Here is an 18,277-nt window from a genome sequence, read left to right as displayed (position 1 = left end):
GACGTACATGACAATACTCTGATAAAGGTTTAGCAAATTCATAAAGTAAAGCACACCAACACTCTCTGGAAAGATGGCACTTCTCAGGAAAACTCATCTAGAAGATTTGGGAACTTTAAATTTATGACTATAATGCTTTGTATACATTTGTAATTACTTCGATAATATATGCAAACTTCTAGCATTTGGTGCTAAATGCCACTAATTTGTGCTGAAAGCACTGGAAGATACACAGAGAAAAAAACCAAAGTTCTGTATCTCAGCTGAAAGCTAAGCACAGTTGTCTATAGCCTAAAGGGTTACACTTTTCACCCAGTGTGTTCTAAGCAAGTAATGACTAGTCCTGAAAATTGCCAGACCCCTGCTGAATTTCTTTTACATTGCTCTTGGGCTAGAAGTGAATGAGAATAAAGCCCTGGGTGCTTCTCTGCTGGATCAGAACAAACATACTAGTTGATTTTTAGCATACATATTTCCATAACTGCCATAATTCAGTCAGTCAAACTCATTTTCTTTCAGAATGCAGTATTACAGAACTTATGCTGCAAATAACTTGTCCTTAACCTTTTAAAATGGACACACATCAACACATCATCTTTGAGGATGTTCCTCAACAGTCATACGGGAATAATAACTGCATTTTTTTCTCTTTCCTTTTCTTATTTAGATTGTACTTGACACAGGAAAAAATGTTATATTCCCCATCTCCTTAGTTCAAAGCCAACACAGAACTTCCAGTGAGTGGCTGGATCAGGCACACCTTGTGTGCTGAATACCTACTTGTGCAAAGCCCCAGACACAAAGAACAGCTTTATTAAAACCTGTTAGCAGTTAAGTCAGACCATCACTGCATTTCATCAGCAATGAAAGAATAGCATTTAGAATGAGTTTTTGAAGGACAACACCTACCACTATCAAATGTTAACTGAACAGAGAACAAGTTTTAGGTCCAGCCAGGAAAACATTCATTTTTCCTGGTTCATTATGATTCACTTGCCTACACTACCATCTCCTACACACCTACAATTTTCCATACCATAAGATCCCTCCTCCAAATCCTATCTGACAGACTTTAAGAGGAGTCTACTCAACATTGTAGATATTTGTCTCTTCAATCACTTGGGTACCTTTGAAAATCCAACTCTCTATGCACATTCAAGTTCTATGGTTCTTTAGGCCTAGGTTTGCTTCCCCTGAAAACATTAGCAAAACTTGTCTCTGGAACCCAGTGTGATGAGCTACACTTTTTTTTAAAAAAAAAAATCAGTGTTGGGTTCTGAGGCTGCTTACACAATTATAAATAAAAGACTACAAACAAGACAATTTGTCAAAATGCCTGCATGTTCAGATTGTCTATTATTTTTAAGGAAAAAAGTTAGCTTTTTCTCTTCTCATCTCAAGGACACATAGTAGCATGCATTTGAGGTAGAGTATTTTGGAAACCACTTTCCTTCCATCTCCACTAAGAAGCATGCCCAGTAAAAAAGCTGAATTTAAATGAGGTCTGGCAGTAATAGGGAACACCTTTCACAGAGAAGCTAAATTGCATTCTTGACTTTCAAATAAAAAGCACATACAGCAGTAATAAAAGCCATGCTCAAATGTAATGATAAATACTTCTAAAATTCCCTATTACCTCTAAAAGTTAATTTTAGAAAAGCAAAAGATAAAAATCACAGAGATTAGCATATTAATGGTTCCCAATCTGTATTTACAAATCTCATAAATCTGTTAATGGGTAATATTAAGTAGATAAGTGATGTTAATATAATGCAAAAAAATATTAAATGCTAAAATTTGCAGTGTAAATCTGGGAGTGTGCATGCAATACATTAAAAGGGACAAAACTGTGAATTTCACAGATTAAAGCATTAAGAATTTGCAGTGTGACTGCCAGGAACAAGAAAAATGAGAAATCTCACACATACAAAGCAATCAGTGTCTTTAGGTCCAGAACAGCCTCCAGCGCATTCCCGGTGGCAGCAGTCACTGACGTAGGGCCCATAGCACCGTCCATCACACTGCTCTGCACACACTGTCTTCGTTACTAGGAGGAGGCAGGAAAAATTGTCATGTCAGAATCAGAACCAAGGAGAGAGCTCTCCAACTGCACACTGAGGAAAACAACAAACAAAACAGCATACTGAAAAAACCCCTCAAGTTTTAAGGCAATTGCTTCAATGGTACTGGCCACTCGTATCTTCTCGAATCCTTCACAATATCCTATTCAGAAACATACATGTTGTTCAAGGACTGCAGAGGAAGGATTTTTAAGATGTTTGCTCTTATCCTTGGATATTTGGGTGATTCAGATAGAGTATTATTTTCAAATTACCAGCTTTTGTAAACAGCTGATGGAAACCTATGAAAAAACCCCCACAAAATAACAGAATAGCTCATCAGTTCCATGTGAGTTTTCCCACCATGAAGAACAGCAACACTGAGTAAATGAGTGAAATTCAGAGTAAGGCCAGCAATCTCAGAGCCAAATGCTGTTCTTGATGACAATCTGTTTGACAAATAGGCAATGAGATAAAAGAACAGAATACAACTTGTAGATTGGAACACATTTGGAAACACCACTTACCTTTTCTAAGTAACACAATCCAGCCTCCATTCACAGGGATACAACTATATTCTACCAACCGGAAAGCAGAGTGATTTAAGTGGTACCACACTACTGTACCTCAGGGCTTAGCCTTGTGCAAAGAATGGTCAACAAGTGGAGCACCTTCCTCCCCTCACTTGGCTATAGCCCCTATCTTTATTTTATGGAAAAAGAAATTAATGTTATCTGCAGGACTATACCAGCTAGCACATACAGAATGCCAGGAAGCTGTGCTGTCAGCTGTCTTTCGATAAAAGCAGGGACGTTACACTTCTGTAATTAACCTTTACCATTTATTTTGTTAAAAGCATTTAACTACTTCTCTACAGAAAACACTTTCCAAGAAGCCAGAGAACACAAAATTCCACCCAATTTTCTGCTCAATTCTACTATTTAATTTATTGGTAACTCCTTTATAAGTATTGTCCAAACCAAATTCCCTGCACTACTTGCCAGAAATACTTAAGGTAATGCCAAAGCTTCTTGATATACAGAGTATTTATTTAGGACATAAAAATGTAAATAACCAAAGAGAATCATCATTTATAATCTACAGAATAAAGCGATGCACTTTCAGAGTAATACCATCTTGCTGATACCAGAGGCAAACCCCCAGACAGAAAACACTTTCATGCCTTATGCAATCTAATTGAAGGAATAAGAGAAATTTCTGTAAATGCATTTGCTGTCAACAGAGCCAAAGAAACAGATTTAAAGGATTTCTTTTTTTAAGTAACAGTGTTGATAACCATTAAGGCAGATATATGAAACAGTGACATATGTTAAGCAGAACACATGTTGCAGTATGCCACCACCATACCATTAGCTGATAGGAACAGTCTTACGTCATGAAAATGACTGAAGACCTCGTTTAGTCAGTGACTGTATACTGTTTTCTGCCAGTTCAGAAACTGGTCCATAGTGCCTTGATTTGCAATGGACTGTACACCACCTGCTTTGACCTCAAAGGGAGCCGAAGCACAGATTTACCCTGACTTGATAGAGGACCCTATTTGCCAGAGGCTCCCTCCATCAGTTCAGAGGCACACAAGCAAATGACATTCATTTCCTTCCATTCTATGACCCAAACCCTCTCTGTTTACCTGTGTCACTCCTCAGACAAGGAGTAACCCCCAAGCCAAGGGGGCACCATCCAAATGCTCTGCCTCCTTTTTACACAGCAAGCATTCCTCACCACACATACCTCATTTTTTAAAATGACTGCTCCTCCGCCACCACTTTCTGCCTCACTAGCTAGTGTCACCACAGCCAGCGGAAGGACAGACCCCAAAAGGCCACGCACCCATGTACCAAACTGTTCCTCACGGCAGCAGCATGGCGGGCACTAAAATGGCTGCAGCAGCATGGCGGGCACTAAAATGGCTGCCCCGCCACTGAGCATGCTCAGTGCCCCCTTCCAGAAGGTTCAACAGACAGAGGGTGCAGTGTCTGCGTTCCCCTCACCATGACCACCCCACCTGTCACATCCTAAAAAATTGCAGTGCACCAGTAGCATATTTTCCTTTTTCTTTAAAAAAAAAAAAATATATTCACTGGCAGGATGCTGTTAAAAAGCATTTTTCACTGTTGTTCCACAGCAAGTTAATGCTTTGTTTAAACTTAGGAAGTTTTGGTGTAAAGCACCTCTGTGCAGACAATTAGCAGGAGCCAGGTAATTAAATAAATTATAATTTATTTACCTCAATGCCAGCTGCTGTAGAGAGTGGGCCAAGATGTCTACTATCACCTGGCAGACTTTTAAAAGGGCAAAGAGGCTGAGGCCTGGCAGCATGGCCTGTTCCGACAGCTGCAAGAGGTATTGGGAGCCCTCCACCACTGTCCCCAAAACCAGGCCCTGAGGAGGCGAATCCTCTGCCTCAAGAGGAGGGAGGCCTGCCTCCGCCATGCCTGGTGTCCACACCCATAAACCACACTGACCACTCCTGGCACGTTTAAAAGAGGCACGGTCTTCTTCTCACCTCACAAGCTATTATTTATAGTGAGCCCTAGGCTGCATAATTTTAACAGTGGTGGAGAGCAAGCTCCAACACCACCAATGGATTTAAGCAATATACTGACAGCTTTTCAGCAGTTTTTGCACTATTAGGCTAGCACAAAATCATCTGAATTCTTCACCCTCCTCTAGAGCCCCACAGTAAGGCTTTTGCAACGTCTAAAGTTACAGGTGTTGTAGTTTTGTTTTTTTTTTTTTAAAAAATCCCTAACTTTTTAAGAAATGACTACAATTTATTCCAGAGCATGTTTCCTCTTCCAAAAAAACAAGAACATCCCCTGCAGCAAGGCTGCCCTGGGGAGATATGGCCCCCTTTTCAGCACAATACTTAAACAGAACACCTTCAAAAAGTATACTCTGCTTACGATTAGGCACCAGCTTAATGAAGGCCTCTACCATGCTGTTCAGGATAGGGAGCATTTTGAGTTTTCCTGAAGACCAGGAAGTTATAAAGTGGTTTGCAAAAGTTACTATTAGGAAGGGTTTGCTGCTCTTCTTCCCTAATTGTTTATTTTGCTGGGAAAGCAAACAATGCCAACAGAAATGCCAACATTTCATTCTAGGAAAAGGCCATGACATACTGTATTTATCTTCTGGTTCATTGCATGCTGTATTTGCATTATAACTGCTATTGAGGGTCCAGCTCTGAGGAGGACCTGTCAGATATCTTCAGTGGCACCCTGTACGGAGACAGAAAAAAGCTTAGTGGGCTCTGAATATTTTTAAGGACTCATATTCAAGACAGTTTCCAATGAAGGGTTTTCCCCAAACCAAAACAAACACAACAATATGTCTTGTATGAAGTCCTGAAACAATCTGATTGTTCACATTCCAATCAACGTTAACTCAACAGTTCAGCTTCCTGCAATCATTATCATGTGGTAACCCTATAGAAAATGCACACATCTGCAATGGTTTAAAAAGACAGTAAGCCTTTTCTCCCAAAACTTCCCCCCAAATACCAGAAAGTGATTTTATAGCTGTGACTCAGGACCTATCTAAAAGAGGGAGATGTAAAGGTAAATATCACCCAAAATATCAAACTGTATGTTCAGGCTGATGAATGTTGGTGGGTGGCTCCTAGAGGGGACATGTGGCTCAAGAAGTTGCTTAGAAGAGAGTGGGGACAGATGGCAGGGAACTTGGCAGCAGCTACAAACAGGCAGCATCAAATGAGAGCAACTCTGCTGCAAGCTGAGAGAAGAGTGGAGCAACAACCTCTTCCTCCTGCTACCTAGCGTGGAGTCTGTTCACAGGGGAGCTGATAGACAGGGGTGATCAGGACCCCCCAGATCACACACTTCCAGACACACACATGAGATCCAGGAGTTCTGGGCTGGGACCCCAGAGGCATTTTAGGTGCCAGATACTCATTTCTTCACCCAGCATAACTGTAAGGAAAACCTTCACTAATTGCAGCTGAGGCCACAAGTTTCAAACCACATTCTTGAGGGTCAGGACAACTACCCACCCTGACGCCTGCTGACAGTTTGTGGGATCCCAAGAGATCTGAGGATTCAGCTGCAAAGAACTATTACACTCAGGTTCAGGACAGCAAAGGAGAGTGGCAAACACCATTATCTTGAGAAAGCATGCCATGTGTTGGGATGGGTTTCTGGGAGAATGTGGAACAGTGACTGTCAACCTCTACTAGTATTTCACTGCGATATAGCCATAAACTGTGTTGGAAACAGGGTGTAATGGGCACTTCATACATGTGTGCAATTAATTAGTCTCTCTTATTGTTTCACTTATTCATTAATTATGTTGGGAGTTACGTCACAATGGAAAAAATGGGAAGTAACTGAAATCAATGAAGAAGTCTTACGAACATGCAAAATTATTAGAGAAATACAAGGATTTTAATTAAAGATGCTGGCTCCAAGCAAAAATGCTGGGTTATCCTGACTGATCTGAGTTGCTGGTTCAGCTCCCTGTCTCCTCCACCAGGCTCCCACTTGCCTTTTTCAGCTCTAATTGGGTACTTACTGTATTGGCACCTTCCTTTTCTCAGCAACATCAGCTGCACAAAGGCTTTATAAATACAATTATGCTCAGGCTGAACTTCTGTACGCATACAGAGTCATGAGGCGTTTTACATTTGCTGACTATTTATGTTTTGGGGTTGATTTAAAGGGTATTTGCCTTTTTGCATTCCCTTAGTTGGGCCTATATTTTAACTTAGATTTTTCTCTTTTGTTTCAGTTACATTCCTCCAGGAAAAAGTGAATAATCTGCCATTTCAATAAAATAATTTATTCAATCTCTTTTCCTATGAAAAATAAAAAAAACCCAAACCCAGCACCCAAACTCTTAACAAGACATCAACAGCAAAACCAGTAACAACTCAACTATAGATTTTCAAATTTGATTAGTAACACCTAAAAGCATTTGTTCCTGTGTTGTTTTTTTTTTAAGTGGTTTACATTCTGTTTAGTGAGTGCCCAATGCTCTTTGAAAAATATTCTTTTTTAAACTATTTCCACATTAGCCTTTCCTGACACTGAAACAAAGAATACCATCTAGCTTTCAAATGTTCAATATTAATATTTACTAATATTTTAACTATAAAAGAAAAATGGGTTGTTAACTGCATAAAACAGAACCCTGAAATTACACCTTCTCTACCTCCTGACAGAACAGCTTATTTTAAATTTCCTATTAATTGTCTTCTTAAATATGTACATTTTCTCGTCACATTTAGAGAGACATTAGGACAGAGTTAGATTGCAGGTGGTGTATCAGATGGAGTTAGAAGTATAGAAAGACATTGCTGGAAGGCAACATAAGAAGCTAGATAGATGATATTCATGCAAAAAACAAAAGGATTTTGATTTTTTTCCATATGTAATTTGAAATGAAAGATGTGGATTAAGATCTTTCATTTTTTATCCTTTCCCAGGAAAATAATTTAAATCTTATCTTGGGAGGGGGACTCATTAGAATATTTTGTATCAGTGACTCAATAAAAAAAATGAAATTATTAAATATTCAGGTGCACCTCTGAGTTGTTTCTAGGAACAAAATAGTTTGACACTAGGATGCAGTACTGTTGAAGTGTTTTCCTACAAGCGTTTGAAAGACATGCATCCCCAAGGTGACTAGGTTAAGGTATACGCTATGTTTCTGATACCATTCATCCTGTCTCCGGCTTGTATCTAAGAATAACATTTATAAGCTTGAAAGCCAGGCATGTTTTTTAAAGTCAGAAATGAAGGTAGCAAAAGCATAGCACCACTTGCATTTTTATGTTTTGAGTCCCTACTCATGTTCTTATTCTTTGCTTCAAACAGTTTGCAGAAAAACACATTTTGAGAAAGTGCAATGAAGAAATGCCCATTGCCAGCCTAACAGTCAGTCTTTTCCTTAAATCCTGCTGTTTAGCCAAGGTGGCAGTAAGGTCAGGGAGGCAAAGAGGAAGCATATGATATAAAATTAACTCCTATCCCTGACAATCAGAGGCTGCAGAGTGTGCTTGATGGTAAAAGGCCATAGAGTAGCTATTTCAATTAGAAATGTGCGATCTGTGTATTTCCCTAGAACTTAGATGGCACATGTCTTTTCACAGTTTATTATTTTAAATCCGCAGTGGCACCTTAGCCTGTGCCCGCTCTCTGGATTTGAGAGAGCAGTCACCGTGAAGAGAGAGATAGCTGTCACTCTTGGAGCAAACTCACCATGCAGCTCTGCTAAGCTTCTGACTTCACAACAGTGCAGATAAGTTTTTCTCTCTCTGGTATTACTACATTAATCCACCAGATCAGCTCACTTATCTGAGAGCAGTGTTTTGTAGAGGTTGAGACCATGGGAGCTGATCCTGCCACATGAACTTCTGCAGCCACACAGAGTCCAGTTGGACTTCCCAACTTTATATAAGGCTGGAGCCGAGGCCCAAACCAGGATCATATCATCCTTACAGAACTGCCAAGTTTTTACAGTATTCTTGGAAAAACTAACCACATAAGGCCTGAATAAGCCTACTCAAGTTCAAATTCATCCAGAATTACCCTGGTTCTTACAGAGTTACTAGTTTTAATAGACAAACAGGCCTCTCATTAGGACAGAGAAAGAACCAGTGTTAATTAATTCTAGCTATTATTTAAAATTATTTGATCAGCTAGGGTTTAAGGCCCTTTCCATTATCTACTTCAGCACATAACCTTAATGTAAGGAGGCTTTCTGAGCACTGACTTCTTTGGGGCTTTCATAAAGGCTGCCAGCAAAGGAAGGAGACATACTAGCTCAATTCGGACAAAGAAGGAGCTGTTTTGCATCATAGTACCTGGTTCCTTACACTTGTTATTCCTACAACCTGTCTTACAGCGTTTTTAATCATACCCACAGATAAAGCTCAATATGAAACAGTAATACATGAACATGAACTTCAGCAGAGCTGTAACTGTCATCAGCTTTGCCAGTAACATCAGCTGATAGTCCTGAACGAAAAGCAGCGCCTGGCAGGGTGGCAGAGCCTCTGCAGGCACGCAGATTCATTGCCTGTGCCCCTTGCTTTGCCACAGACACGAGGTCAGCTTGCACTTCCTGCTTGTACTCACTCATAAAACGTTCATGTCAAGCTTCTGTCATTTCTAATTTCCTCTTATCTCTTGCTCCAAGCAGTAAAAAAAAAAAAAAAAAAGAAAGAAAAAAGGCATAGTTATAGCGTTCCTAATATTTCTAGCAAAAAAAGGCAGATGACATTGGCCTATCATCGGTTGAGAGTTGGTTGGTGTGCTCACTTGATAGCAGTTAATTTGTCACAATCCCTTCCTCCTAGCTACAACTCAGCCAAGGATACAAGCACAAGCTAGAGCAGTGCTCTCTGGGGGAGATATCAGCAACCATTTCATTTCCTAGGAAGAGTGACTCCAGTAAATGCAACCAGTTTCCACCTTCCTAAATTTCAAAGAAGGGATATGTAAAGGATAGCTCTATTCTTGTAAGGAGGGGAACTTGTAGGGAAAGACAGCTCTCAGTTTTCTCTTCTTTTATATTTGCTAATATTGTGACTGCACTTCTAGCTCTAGTGCTCATCTGAAGAAGCTGAAAGCACACAAAGAAGAAACTCTCAAAAATATAGGTTTTTTTAATTAATTTTAATGCTCTCTAATTCAAGAGGACAGACAGACATTGTGAAGGACCCTTCACTTACTACTTCCTTCACAAAAAACCTATTATACTCTCTTTCAGTACAACTCAAACATATTCTGATGTTACAATGAGAACAATTCTGCAAGACAACTAATATTCCCAGGCTCCCACTGAAATTAACAGAGTATTTTGGCATTAGGAACTATGCAGCATCAGGCCATCATTAAAGATCTCCAAATGTGACTTGTAGTTTTTTTTGTTCCTGCAGTATTCACTTTGGTGTATTCCAAAATAACTATCGATATTCTCAGGAGCCATGCTCCTTGTTGCCACCAAGAATTGAAAAGAAAATTCAAGTTAGCTTAAGCATTTTATGAAAGCACAAGAGAGGAAAGAAAAACATAAATTCACATGGGTAGAAAAAAAAGTGGATCATCTCAGTAAAAACATACAGAAAAAAATTCATGTATTTTAGAATTATGCTGAAACCAGAATTTATAGTATCCTTTCACAATAAATAAATAAATAATTAGGATCCCTGTTTCCAGTCCTTTTTGCTTCCTTTCTTTTTTTTTTTTTTCTTTTTTTTTTTCCTGAGTCTTGCATACTTACAGGTCTGGCAGTGATTCTCTGTGGGTCCCCAGCATCGGCCTGTGCAGGACTTGTGGCATCGACCACCTGCAGGACAGACAGAAAGAGAGAAAGATTAGAAACGTAGCTTCCACTCATTTCTTCAACGTCCAGCAACTGCTGAAGAGGAGGGTCCATCTTGTCTTTAGAGAGGTTTTATGCTTCACCAAGTTTGAAACAGTGCCTGTAAAAAAGGCCCAGATAAGCAGCCAGAACTGGTGTCAGACATATGAAATATGACTACTTATTGAAGTGCTTTATAACTTAAACACCTCTCTGCTATGTATAATGACTAGGACAATTGAAAAAAAAATAAAAAAAAGGATGAACAAGTTTAGAGGAATGAGGAACAATTTCATCAGACAGCACTATTATTATTGCTCTCTATATCCTATGTAAGACGCAGTCATTCCTCCACAGGAGAAGAGATGGCTGTGCTAGACAGCATAATCTGTCTGTCTATCTATCTATCCATTGTTCAATTTCATCTGAACAATACGGTGATACACTCAATGCCTTTGATTAAAAGCCACCCCTCTGCCCTAGAAGCTTGCAACAGCCTTCATGTCCAATATCGTGGTAACGGAAATGTGCCCTGCACAACCACTCAACCCCAGTGACAGCTAAGCTCACAGGACCTTTCCTTTTCTGGCTGCTGATTCTCTAGTTGCCTGTAGTTGTGCTTCTGAAGGAGCCTCGTGTTCCCCAGAGTCAGTACTGGGTCCAGTCCTGTTCAATTTAGTCACCAGTGACCTGGATGAAGGCACTGAGCGTACCTTCAGCAAGTTTGCTGATGATACAGAACTGGGAGGAGTGGCCGATTCAGCAGTGCCATCCAGCAAGACCTGGACAGGCTGGAAAGTTAGGCAGAGAGGAACCTAATGGAGTTCAACAGAGACAAGTGTAGGGTCCTGAACCTGGGGAGGAACAACCCCAGGCACCAGCCCAGGCTGGGCCTGACCTGCTGGAGGGCAGCTCTGCAGAGAAGGACCTGGGCGTGCTGGTGCACAGCAAGGTGCCCGTGAGCCAGCAGTGTGCCCTGTGGCCAAGAAGGCCGATGGCACCCTGGGGGGCATGAGGAGGAGCGAGGCCAGCAGGGGAGGGAGGTGATCTCCCCCTCTGCTCTGCCCTGGTGAGGCTCATCTGGAGCGCTGTGCCTGGTGCTGGGCTCCCCGGTTCGGGAGAGACAGGGAACTGCTGCAGAGGGGCCGGCGGAGGCTACAGAGATGGTGGGGGGAGTGGGGCATCTCCCTGGTGAGGAAAGGCTGAGGGAGCCGGGCCTGTTCAGCCTGGAGGAGAGAAGGCTGAGAGGGATCTTATCAGTGCACACAAATCCCTTAAGGGCAGTGGCAGGAGGATGGGGACAGGCTCTTTTCAGCGGTGCCCAGCGGCAGGACAGGGGGCAACGGGCCCAAACTGCAACACAAGAAGTTCCATCTGAATGTGAGGAAGCACTTCTTTACCCTGAGGGTGACAGAGCGCTGGGACAGGCTGCCCAGAGGGGCTGTGGGGTCTCCTTCTCTGGAGACGTTCAAAACCTGCCTGGACATAACTCTGTGTGACATGATCTAGGACAACCTGCTTTAAAAGGGGGTTGGACTAGATTACGTCCAGAGGTCCCTTCCAACCCTGACCATTCTGTGATTCTGTGAGATGGAAAGCACACAGAAGAACTGGTAAATTCTCCTCTGGCTACATCTTACGTTATTTAAGAAAATGCTTGGACAGTCCCACACCAGTCCTGACTGCGAGCAAATGGAGACCTCATTCCACAGCTCCCATCCAGATGTGGCCAGAACTCGATCACACTCCTGCTCTTAATGCTTCTCCCTCCTGAATGCCAAATGCTCCCAGAGCACACACAGAGAACCTGCCTTAGTGCACCCAGAGCCCCAGCTGCTAAACCCCAGGTGTGGCAGTGCCTGAGGTGTAGGCAACCAAGCCCTTTACACTCAGCTAGACCTGAAGGGATAAACTGAGGAACCCATCATAAGTATTGAAGAATATGCACAGTCCTTATTGCTAGTCTTTTGACCACAAGAACCTAACCTTGTCTTTGATTAAACTTTCATTCATCACTGAATACTGCTGAGCTGCTGTTAAGTGAATTTCCCCTTCGAACCTGATCCAGAAGCTTACCTTTCAATCACAACAGCAGCTGCTGTTAACACTGCTCCATTACACCAAATCAAATACTTCCCACATGCCCTGATGGGAGATAGTGTTGGAGAAAGTGTAAAATGTCTCTCAGCTAAGGTTGGATCACCCCGAAGAAAACGCTACTCCTCTGCTAGCAGTGTGCTTATACCTACGAGACATTATACAGCTGAGCAAACCCACTGTGATAGTCATGTGAAGTCTGACTTTCTGTCACTACTTTTTCAAAGCTAGCGTTCTTCCCTCAGCACTTGCACAGCATTCATGGTGCTATTGATGATGTTGTATGGTAATTACCACACTGTATGCCAACTACCTTGTTAAAACTACCAGCTCCTTGTTGCATTCATGTTCATTTAAAGCAATTATACTTGGGAAGTGTTGTTGCTGACATCACCAGCACATAATTTGCTGTCACATTCTGCCATCTGTTTATTTAGATCACAAATGTACTATAACTACATAATGCAAACTCATTCTGGCTGACAGGGAGGGAACTCCATCTGGCATGAATAATGCAACTTTTATCAGTAATAATGATTATTATGATTATTAAGAGACTACTGGAACCCTTTGCAGAAAGCAAATAAATCCATATTGATTTGTAAGAATGGAAGTTCAAAAAGAAGGTGAGGTATACAGCAAATTAAAGGAAGAATTTTAACGGAGTGATCTTGATAAGATACAGTTTGTTTGTTGATTTTGGTGTTTACTCAACTGAAAAAAAATGATCCCCAGGGAAGTGGGTTTTATAAACTGGCTATCCCTGACCAACAGAAGAAGTGGAAAGGAGAAAGGGTATGGCCCTGGATGCACGTACAGATGATCTTTCCACTGCTTGCTTTGCTTGGTCCTCACCTGAGCCGGAGCATCTCTGCTGGGGGCAGCTCAGGAGGAACCGCAACCCATGGACAACAGAATCATCACCTGCAAGACTCTGTTTTATGCCCAAACCTTCCTTGCAGTCAATTCTCATGCCTGGCTAGCTTAAGGCCTCTGGACTTTAGGGAGAAAGCCAGAAGTCTTGCAGCTAGATGCAGTAAAAAGCACTGCACAGATCATTTGTAACCACATGTTCCTGAGGCAGAATGAGGCAGCAGTTTGGCTGCTTCTTCCTCTTTCTGCCCCTGGATTCTACCGTGTTCCAAACCATACTAGATGCATCAGGCTTTCCACCGCAATTTATGCAGTGAGATAACGCAGAAGAAACTTCAAGCATCCATCCAAGTGATCTCTAACTAGACAGTCCACCCACACTTCTGCAAAAGCCACGCTTCAAAATAAAAATCCTCATATTTGAAATTCCTAGGCACCAAGCTGATCCTCGATACACAACGAAAAATATATTCAGCCACCTCTATTCCTCCAGGAAATAAAAGTGATCCAACATCTTAAAAAATAATTTAAAATATATTTTTAAGTTGCATGCCTGCTTCCTGGTACATGACTTTGTTTGGCAGTGTCAGCTGATAATTTGCATTTAAATAGAGATATTTAACAATAAAGCAAGAAAGGGCTGCCAGTTTTCTTTTTTCTCACTGGGAACTCAAAGTGTCTGTTTCATTGTTTTCACTTTTCTGAGCTGTGCACACACAACAAGGAGCTGAGCTTATAGGCAGCACACCTCTGAATTGCATTGTTACATGTCCTTTTGAAGGTCAAATATACTGAGAATTAAAAACAAAACCCAAATTCCCTCCAAATAGTTTAAATTGTTTAAAAAGAAAGGTAACTCTTTGTCTCAGTACGAACTGGTCCAGATTCTGCCCTCACATACCTTGCTATTTCATCTGTTTTCCCCCACTGTAAAAATGACAGATTGATATCCATTAAATATTAGCTCTGTAATAACATAAAAACAACCCCATGGAAGTAGTCAGGAGCATAAGGAACGTTCATGTGAGGAATAGGTCTCACGATTAGATTTGTATGTCAGGTTTAAATGTTAATACATCTATTGGTGCTAAGACTGATGAGGTCTTTGAAATAATTATACTACTTCTCTCTCTGTATATATTTCTTAGGATTTTTAGATTGTAGTGTACCAAAAGATTTGTGAAAAAAAAAATATCAAACTATTTGTGGCATAAAATAAATCATTTGTGTTATTCCTTGTGTCTCTAAAATATTCTAAACCCCTGCAACATACAGCAGTAAGGGCTAAAAGAAATAACTAATGAAGAAATGTCAAACCATGAAACTTCAGAAGTGTTCTTCCTTCTGTTTTGATGCAGCAGTGAGTAAAGAGGTAGAACTCTCCTATGATGTCCTCCACTGGTCTTTGACATTAAAAGATGCCAAGTGTCCTAAAATCATGGTGGAAATTGCTAGACCCTAGGGACACTCTGCAGCAGTAAACCAGCCCATCTGTAATGACTCATCATATATGTTCCTTTTATAATCAAAATGTGATTCAAGAATTAGCTGGAATTTGGAAAAAAAAATAAAAATTGCAGGGCACTACCTTGCTCATTCATTTAATTATTGCACATTGGTGAAGGCACATAAGAAAAAAAGTGATTCTTTTCTAAGTGAGAAAATGAAAGGAAGAACCTGGAAAAGTCTCCTGCCCTGTTACAGATGCGATGCTAGAGTACATTTCTGCTCCTGAACAGTAGCACAGCTTTGCATAAATGGTGACATTTTATTAACTGGATGGCAGAGGAGGAGGAGGGAAGGAGTTAAAAGGAGGCTTACATGAGTTTTACAGTGTTTGTTATAAAATCTAAGTTTAGAAAGGGCAGATTCCCACTGGAACATGAGAATTAATTTTGCTTTGGCAAATTTCACACAGAAAACCAATGGCTCATCTCCTGGGCTCATCTTTCCTCGGCCAAGACTACTTCAACAGGTCTTCATTATGGACTCTGGTACAGAGTATCATCATTGTAATGTCCAAGGTAGAGTTTTATTTGTGGGAGATGCTTCTGCTCCCCCAGCTGGGGAAAGTCGCTAGCAGAAAATGTTTGCTCACTAGCTTGGGAAAGACCAAGGTTACTTCATCCTTGTGCTTTCCTGAGAACTGAGAAGGGCTTTCCTTGAGCTCCAGACTGACTTTATTATTTCAGGAACAGTAAAACCGCAAAGGATTAAGTTACTGACAAGACAAGAAAAATGAAGTCCTCCTCTTAGCTCTAAGCTCAGTGTAGTACAGAGAAGAAACTCTGCTTCTTCCCCATCAGCTATGCTAGCTGCCTCCAGCAGGCGCCTCTCAGTAGGAAAAGGAAAGCAGAATTAAGAAAAGAAATGGTCCCACTTTGCACAAAGCTTGCATTTACAGATGGTTTCTATGAGGTTAATAAATCATTAATAAATGTTGGCATATCTGCAACACACTGATATTGAAGTGCGAATAAACACAGCCAGAATAAAGTGGCTTTGATGGTTACAAGCCACAGTTATAAGCAGCCTCTTTACTTATCTAACAGTCTAAAATAATTGATTAACTATCAAAACACCCATAAATCATTTATTAGCTTCTGTAAGCTACTTACAAACTCATCCTTCATCTAAAAAATTCAATCCTGCAAAAATGCTAGAGATGCCACATAGATGTTTCTAGAGATAACTAGCCCAAAGGTCCAAGAAGTACCATGTATACTCTGCGGTAAGTGTCCCAGTCTCTTCTTTCCATTGCTTAGATGGGACAGAAGGTTTAAAAATATGCCTGCATGTTGTTTTTCTAGGCAGCTAAACTCCTTAATGTATGAAGAGATAACAAAATCAAAATACAATTCAAAGACAGCAGCACAGCATTAACAAAAATTAAAGATACTATTGTTGTGATTGATTGTTCTGCATTTATCAGGCTGCAATGCTTTCCGTGTCCCTGGCTGACTGTTCCTATTGTCACACATTCATTCACTCACACTTCTTTGTTAAGTAAAAATAATTTTGCATTTTCTACCAGCCCTGTGCTAGCCTTCAGATCTCTTCTGCTGATTTGAAAGTTAATTACCTAACAGAGACTCACACTTTTCAGGATTTCCTTTCTTTATGGTGGGACAGACACATGCCACAAGAGAAAGTAATACTTTCTAACATTTTATAGAAATATCTAGAGTTCATTTCTTCTCTGTAGCAGCATTATGGGATACAGAAATCTAAGGGTCAGTTCCTCTACTGCTATCAAATTATGTCACTTTACTGATGTTAGATGAGTTCTTGGGATGTATCACCAAATAGTTTTTCAACATGGGATTAGTCCCATAAAAATTAGGCTTTTCTTTAACAAGCTGTACCTGAACTGGTATTGTTACTTTCATCATGGTAAATGGCAGCACTTCAGCTGACCTTTCTGCCTCCTATCTATATTGTTTCTACCCCATATTCTCCGTGCCCAATAGAGGTACCCTGCCCAAACATTAATGGGATCCCTTCACAGTGAAAACTCGCACAGTATTCATCCATGAAGAAACCTTACACTGTGGAAAAGCACAGCATCTTTTGTGGATGCTATGACCATCCACGAGTTAAAGTTTTCTAGCCCCCACCCCCTAACTGTCAAGTGCGTGCATCCAGTATACAGGGACCACTGGGGGTCAATAACAGTGAAAGCAAACTCCCTCTAATGATTGCTTCCAATAGGGGCTTCCAACTCTGCCATTCAACGCCTCTATCTTCCTCTCATCTTCCTTTGGCAGATAAGAAGAGAGATGCACACAAATGAAGAGGGACTCAGGCACAGGCAGCTGAAAAGAAAGTGGCACGGGAAATAGGTCTGGGAAATGAAAACAGTCCAAGAGATATGCCCTGAAAGACAGGCACCGAAAGAGATACGAGGACAGTGCGAGAGAGAGTGGGGAGAGGAAACAGATAAAACTGAACCAGCACTGAAGAAAACAAAAACTGAATACCAAAAGGGAATGCATTTTCTTGAGTAATGTAGGATGGAGACAACCCTCGTGTGCACACAGGGACTAGGGATCTGTTGAGAACTGTGAAATTACAGAGTATCACCAGATACGCTGGTGGTAGACAGTTTTGATTTTAAGAGAGATTGGCCACCAGAGGTAAAGGAATAAATGGAAAGTCAAGAAGAGCATGTCAGCAGCACTGAACGGGCTCAGGCTGGTGGATTCATATCTACTGCTGACAGCTCTGAGCTGATAGGAAGCTCACTGTAACGTTACTTCAGCTGCTACAGAAAAATGTCTTCAGGCCACAGTAATGACTACAGAAAGGGACCTTAGGGGGGTAATGAAGACACTGGTTATTTTTCTCTGCCTGGAATAGACAGCACTGCTAAGGCTGTATGACTCGTTGCATTAATTGGGGGTTTAGTCATCCACATAAAATGAAAAACTTCACATATGACATAGTCTAAAACTTTGCACTGATTAAGCAATTAGGAGCTATTAATTATCACTGCTTATAGCTGTTAGCACAGAGCAATGTAAGTGAATTCCCCCCACTGTGGTGGTGAATTAGTTCCAATCAGCATCAAATCCCTTTCTGACTACACACACACACAGGGATCCTGAGCAAATGGGGAGATACAGCTGCAAGGCTAAAAGGATAGGTCGAGTCATACCTGCTGCTTGGCAGGCTCATCAAGAACAAGCCCTCAGAAATATTTCCTTATAATCATCATTGTTAACAAAATATATCCCCCCTCTGCCCCCAGTAAGCCATAGACAATCACCCATCACACATTTGCTCCAGAAGAGCAGAGCAGCTTGGTCCCTGTCTAACAGGGGTCTACAACAGGGTCAAAATGAAACTCCCTCCCTCATATGAACAATCCTCAAAGCACAGAGATCACAACCACCCCAGAC

At 41.1% G+C, this 18,277-nt stretch overlaps 1 protein-coding gene across 6 annotated transcripts in view; it reads right to left on the bottom strand.

The window, feature by feature from the left end:
* Positions 1–18,277, bottom strand: part of ERBB4 (erb-b2 receptor tyrosine kinase 4) — a 640,461-nt gene that overhangs the window by 188,301 nt on the left and 433,883 nt on the right. For all 6 annotated transcript variants that reach the window (XR_013930080.1, XR_013930081.1, XR_013930082.1 and 3 more), the window contains exons 5-6: positions 10,326–10,391; positions 1,929–2,047 (exon numbers count right to left, since the gene is read on the bottom strand). Coding sequence is in view for 2 of the 6 variants with exons in the window: in XM_080399817.1 (XP_080255943.1) it covers positions 1,929–2,047; positions 10,326–10,391 (185 nt within the window). In the remaining 4 variants the exon portion in view is untranslated. The remainder of the gene's footprint in view (positions 1–1,928; positions 2,048–10,325; positions 10,392–18,277) is intronic.

This window comes from Falco punctatus, assembly GCF_963210335.1.
Source record: "Falco punctatus genome assembly, chromosome: 8".
Taxonomy (NCBI): Eukaryota; Metazoa; Chordata; class Aves; order Falconiformes; family Falconidae; genus Falco; species Falco punctatus.
This window is presented reverse-complemented; position numbering and strand designations above follow the sequence as displayed.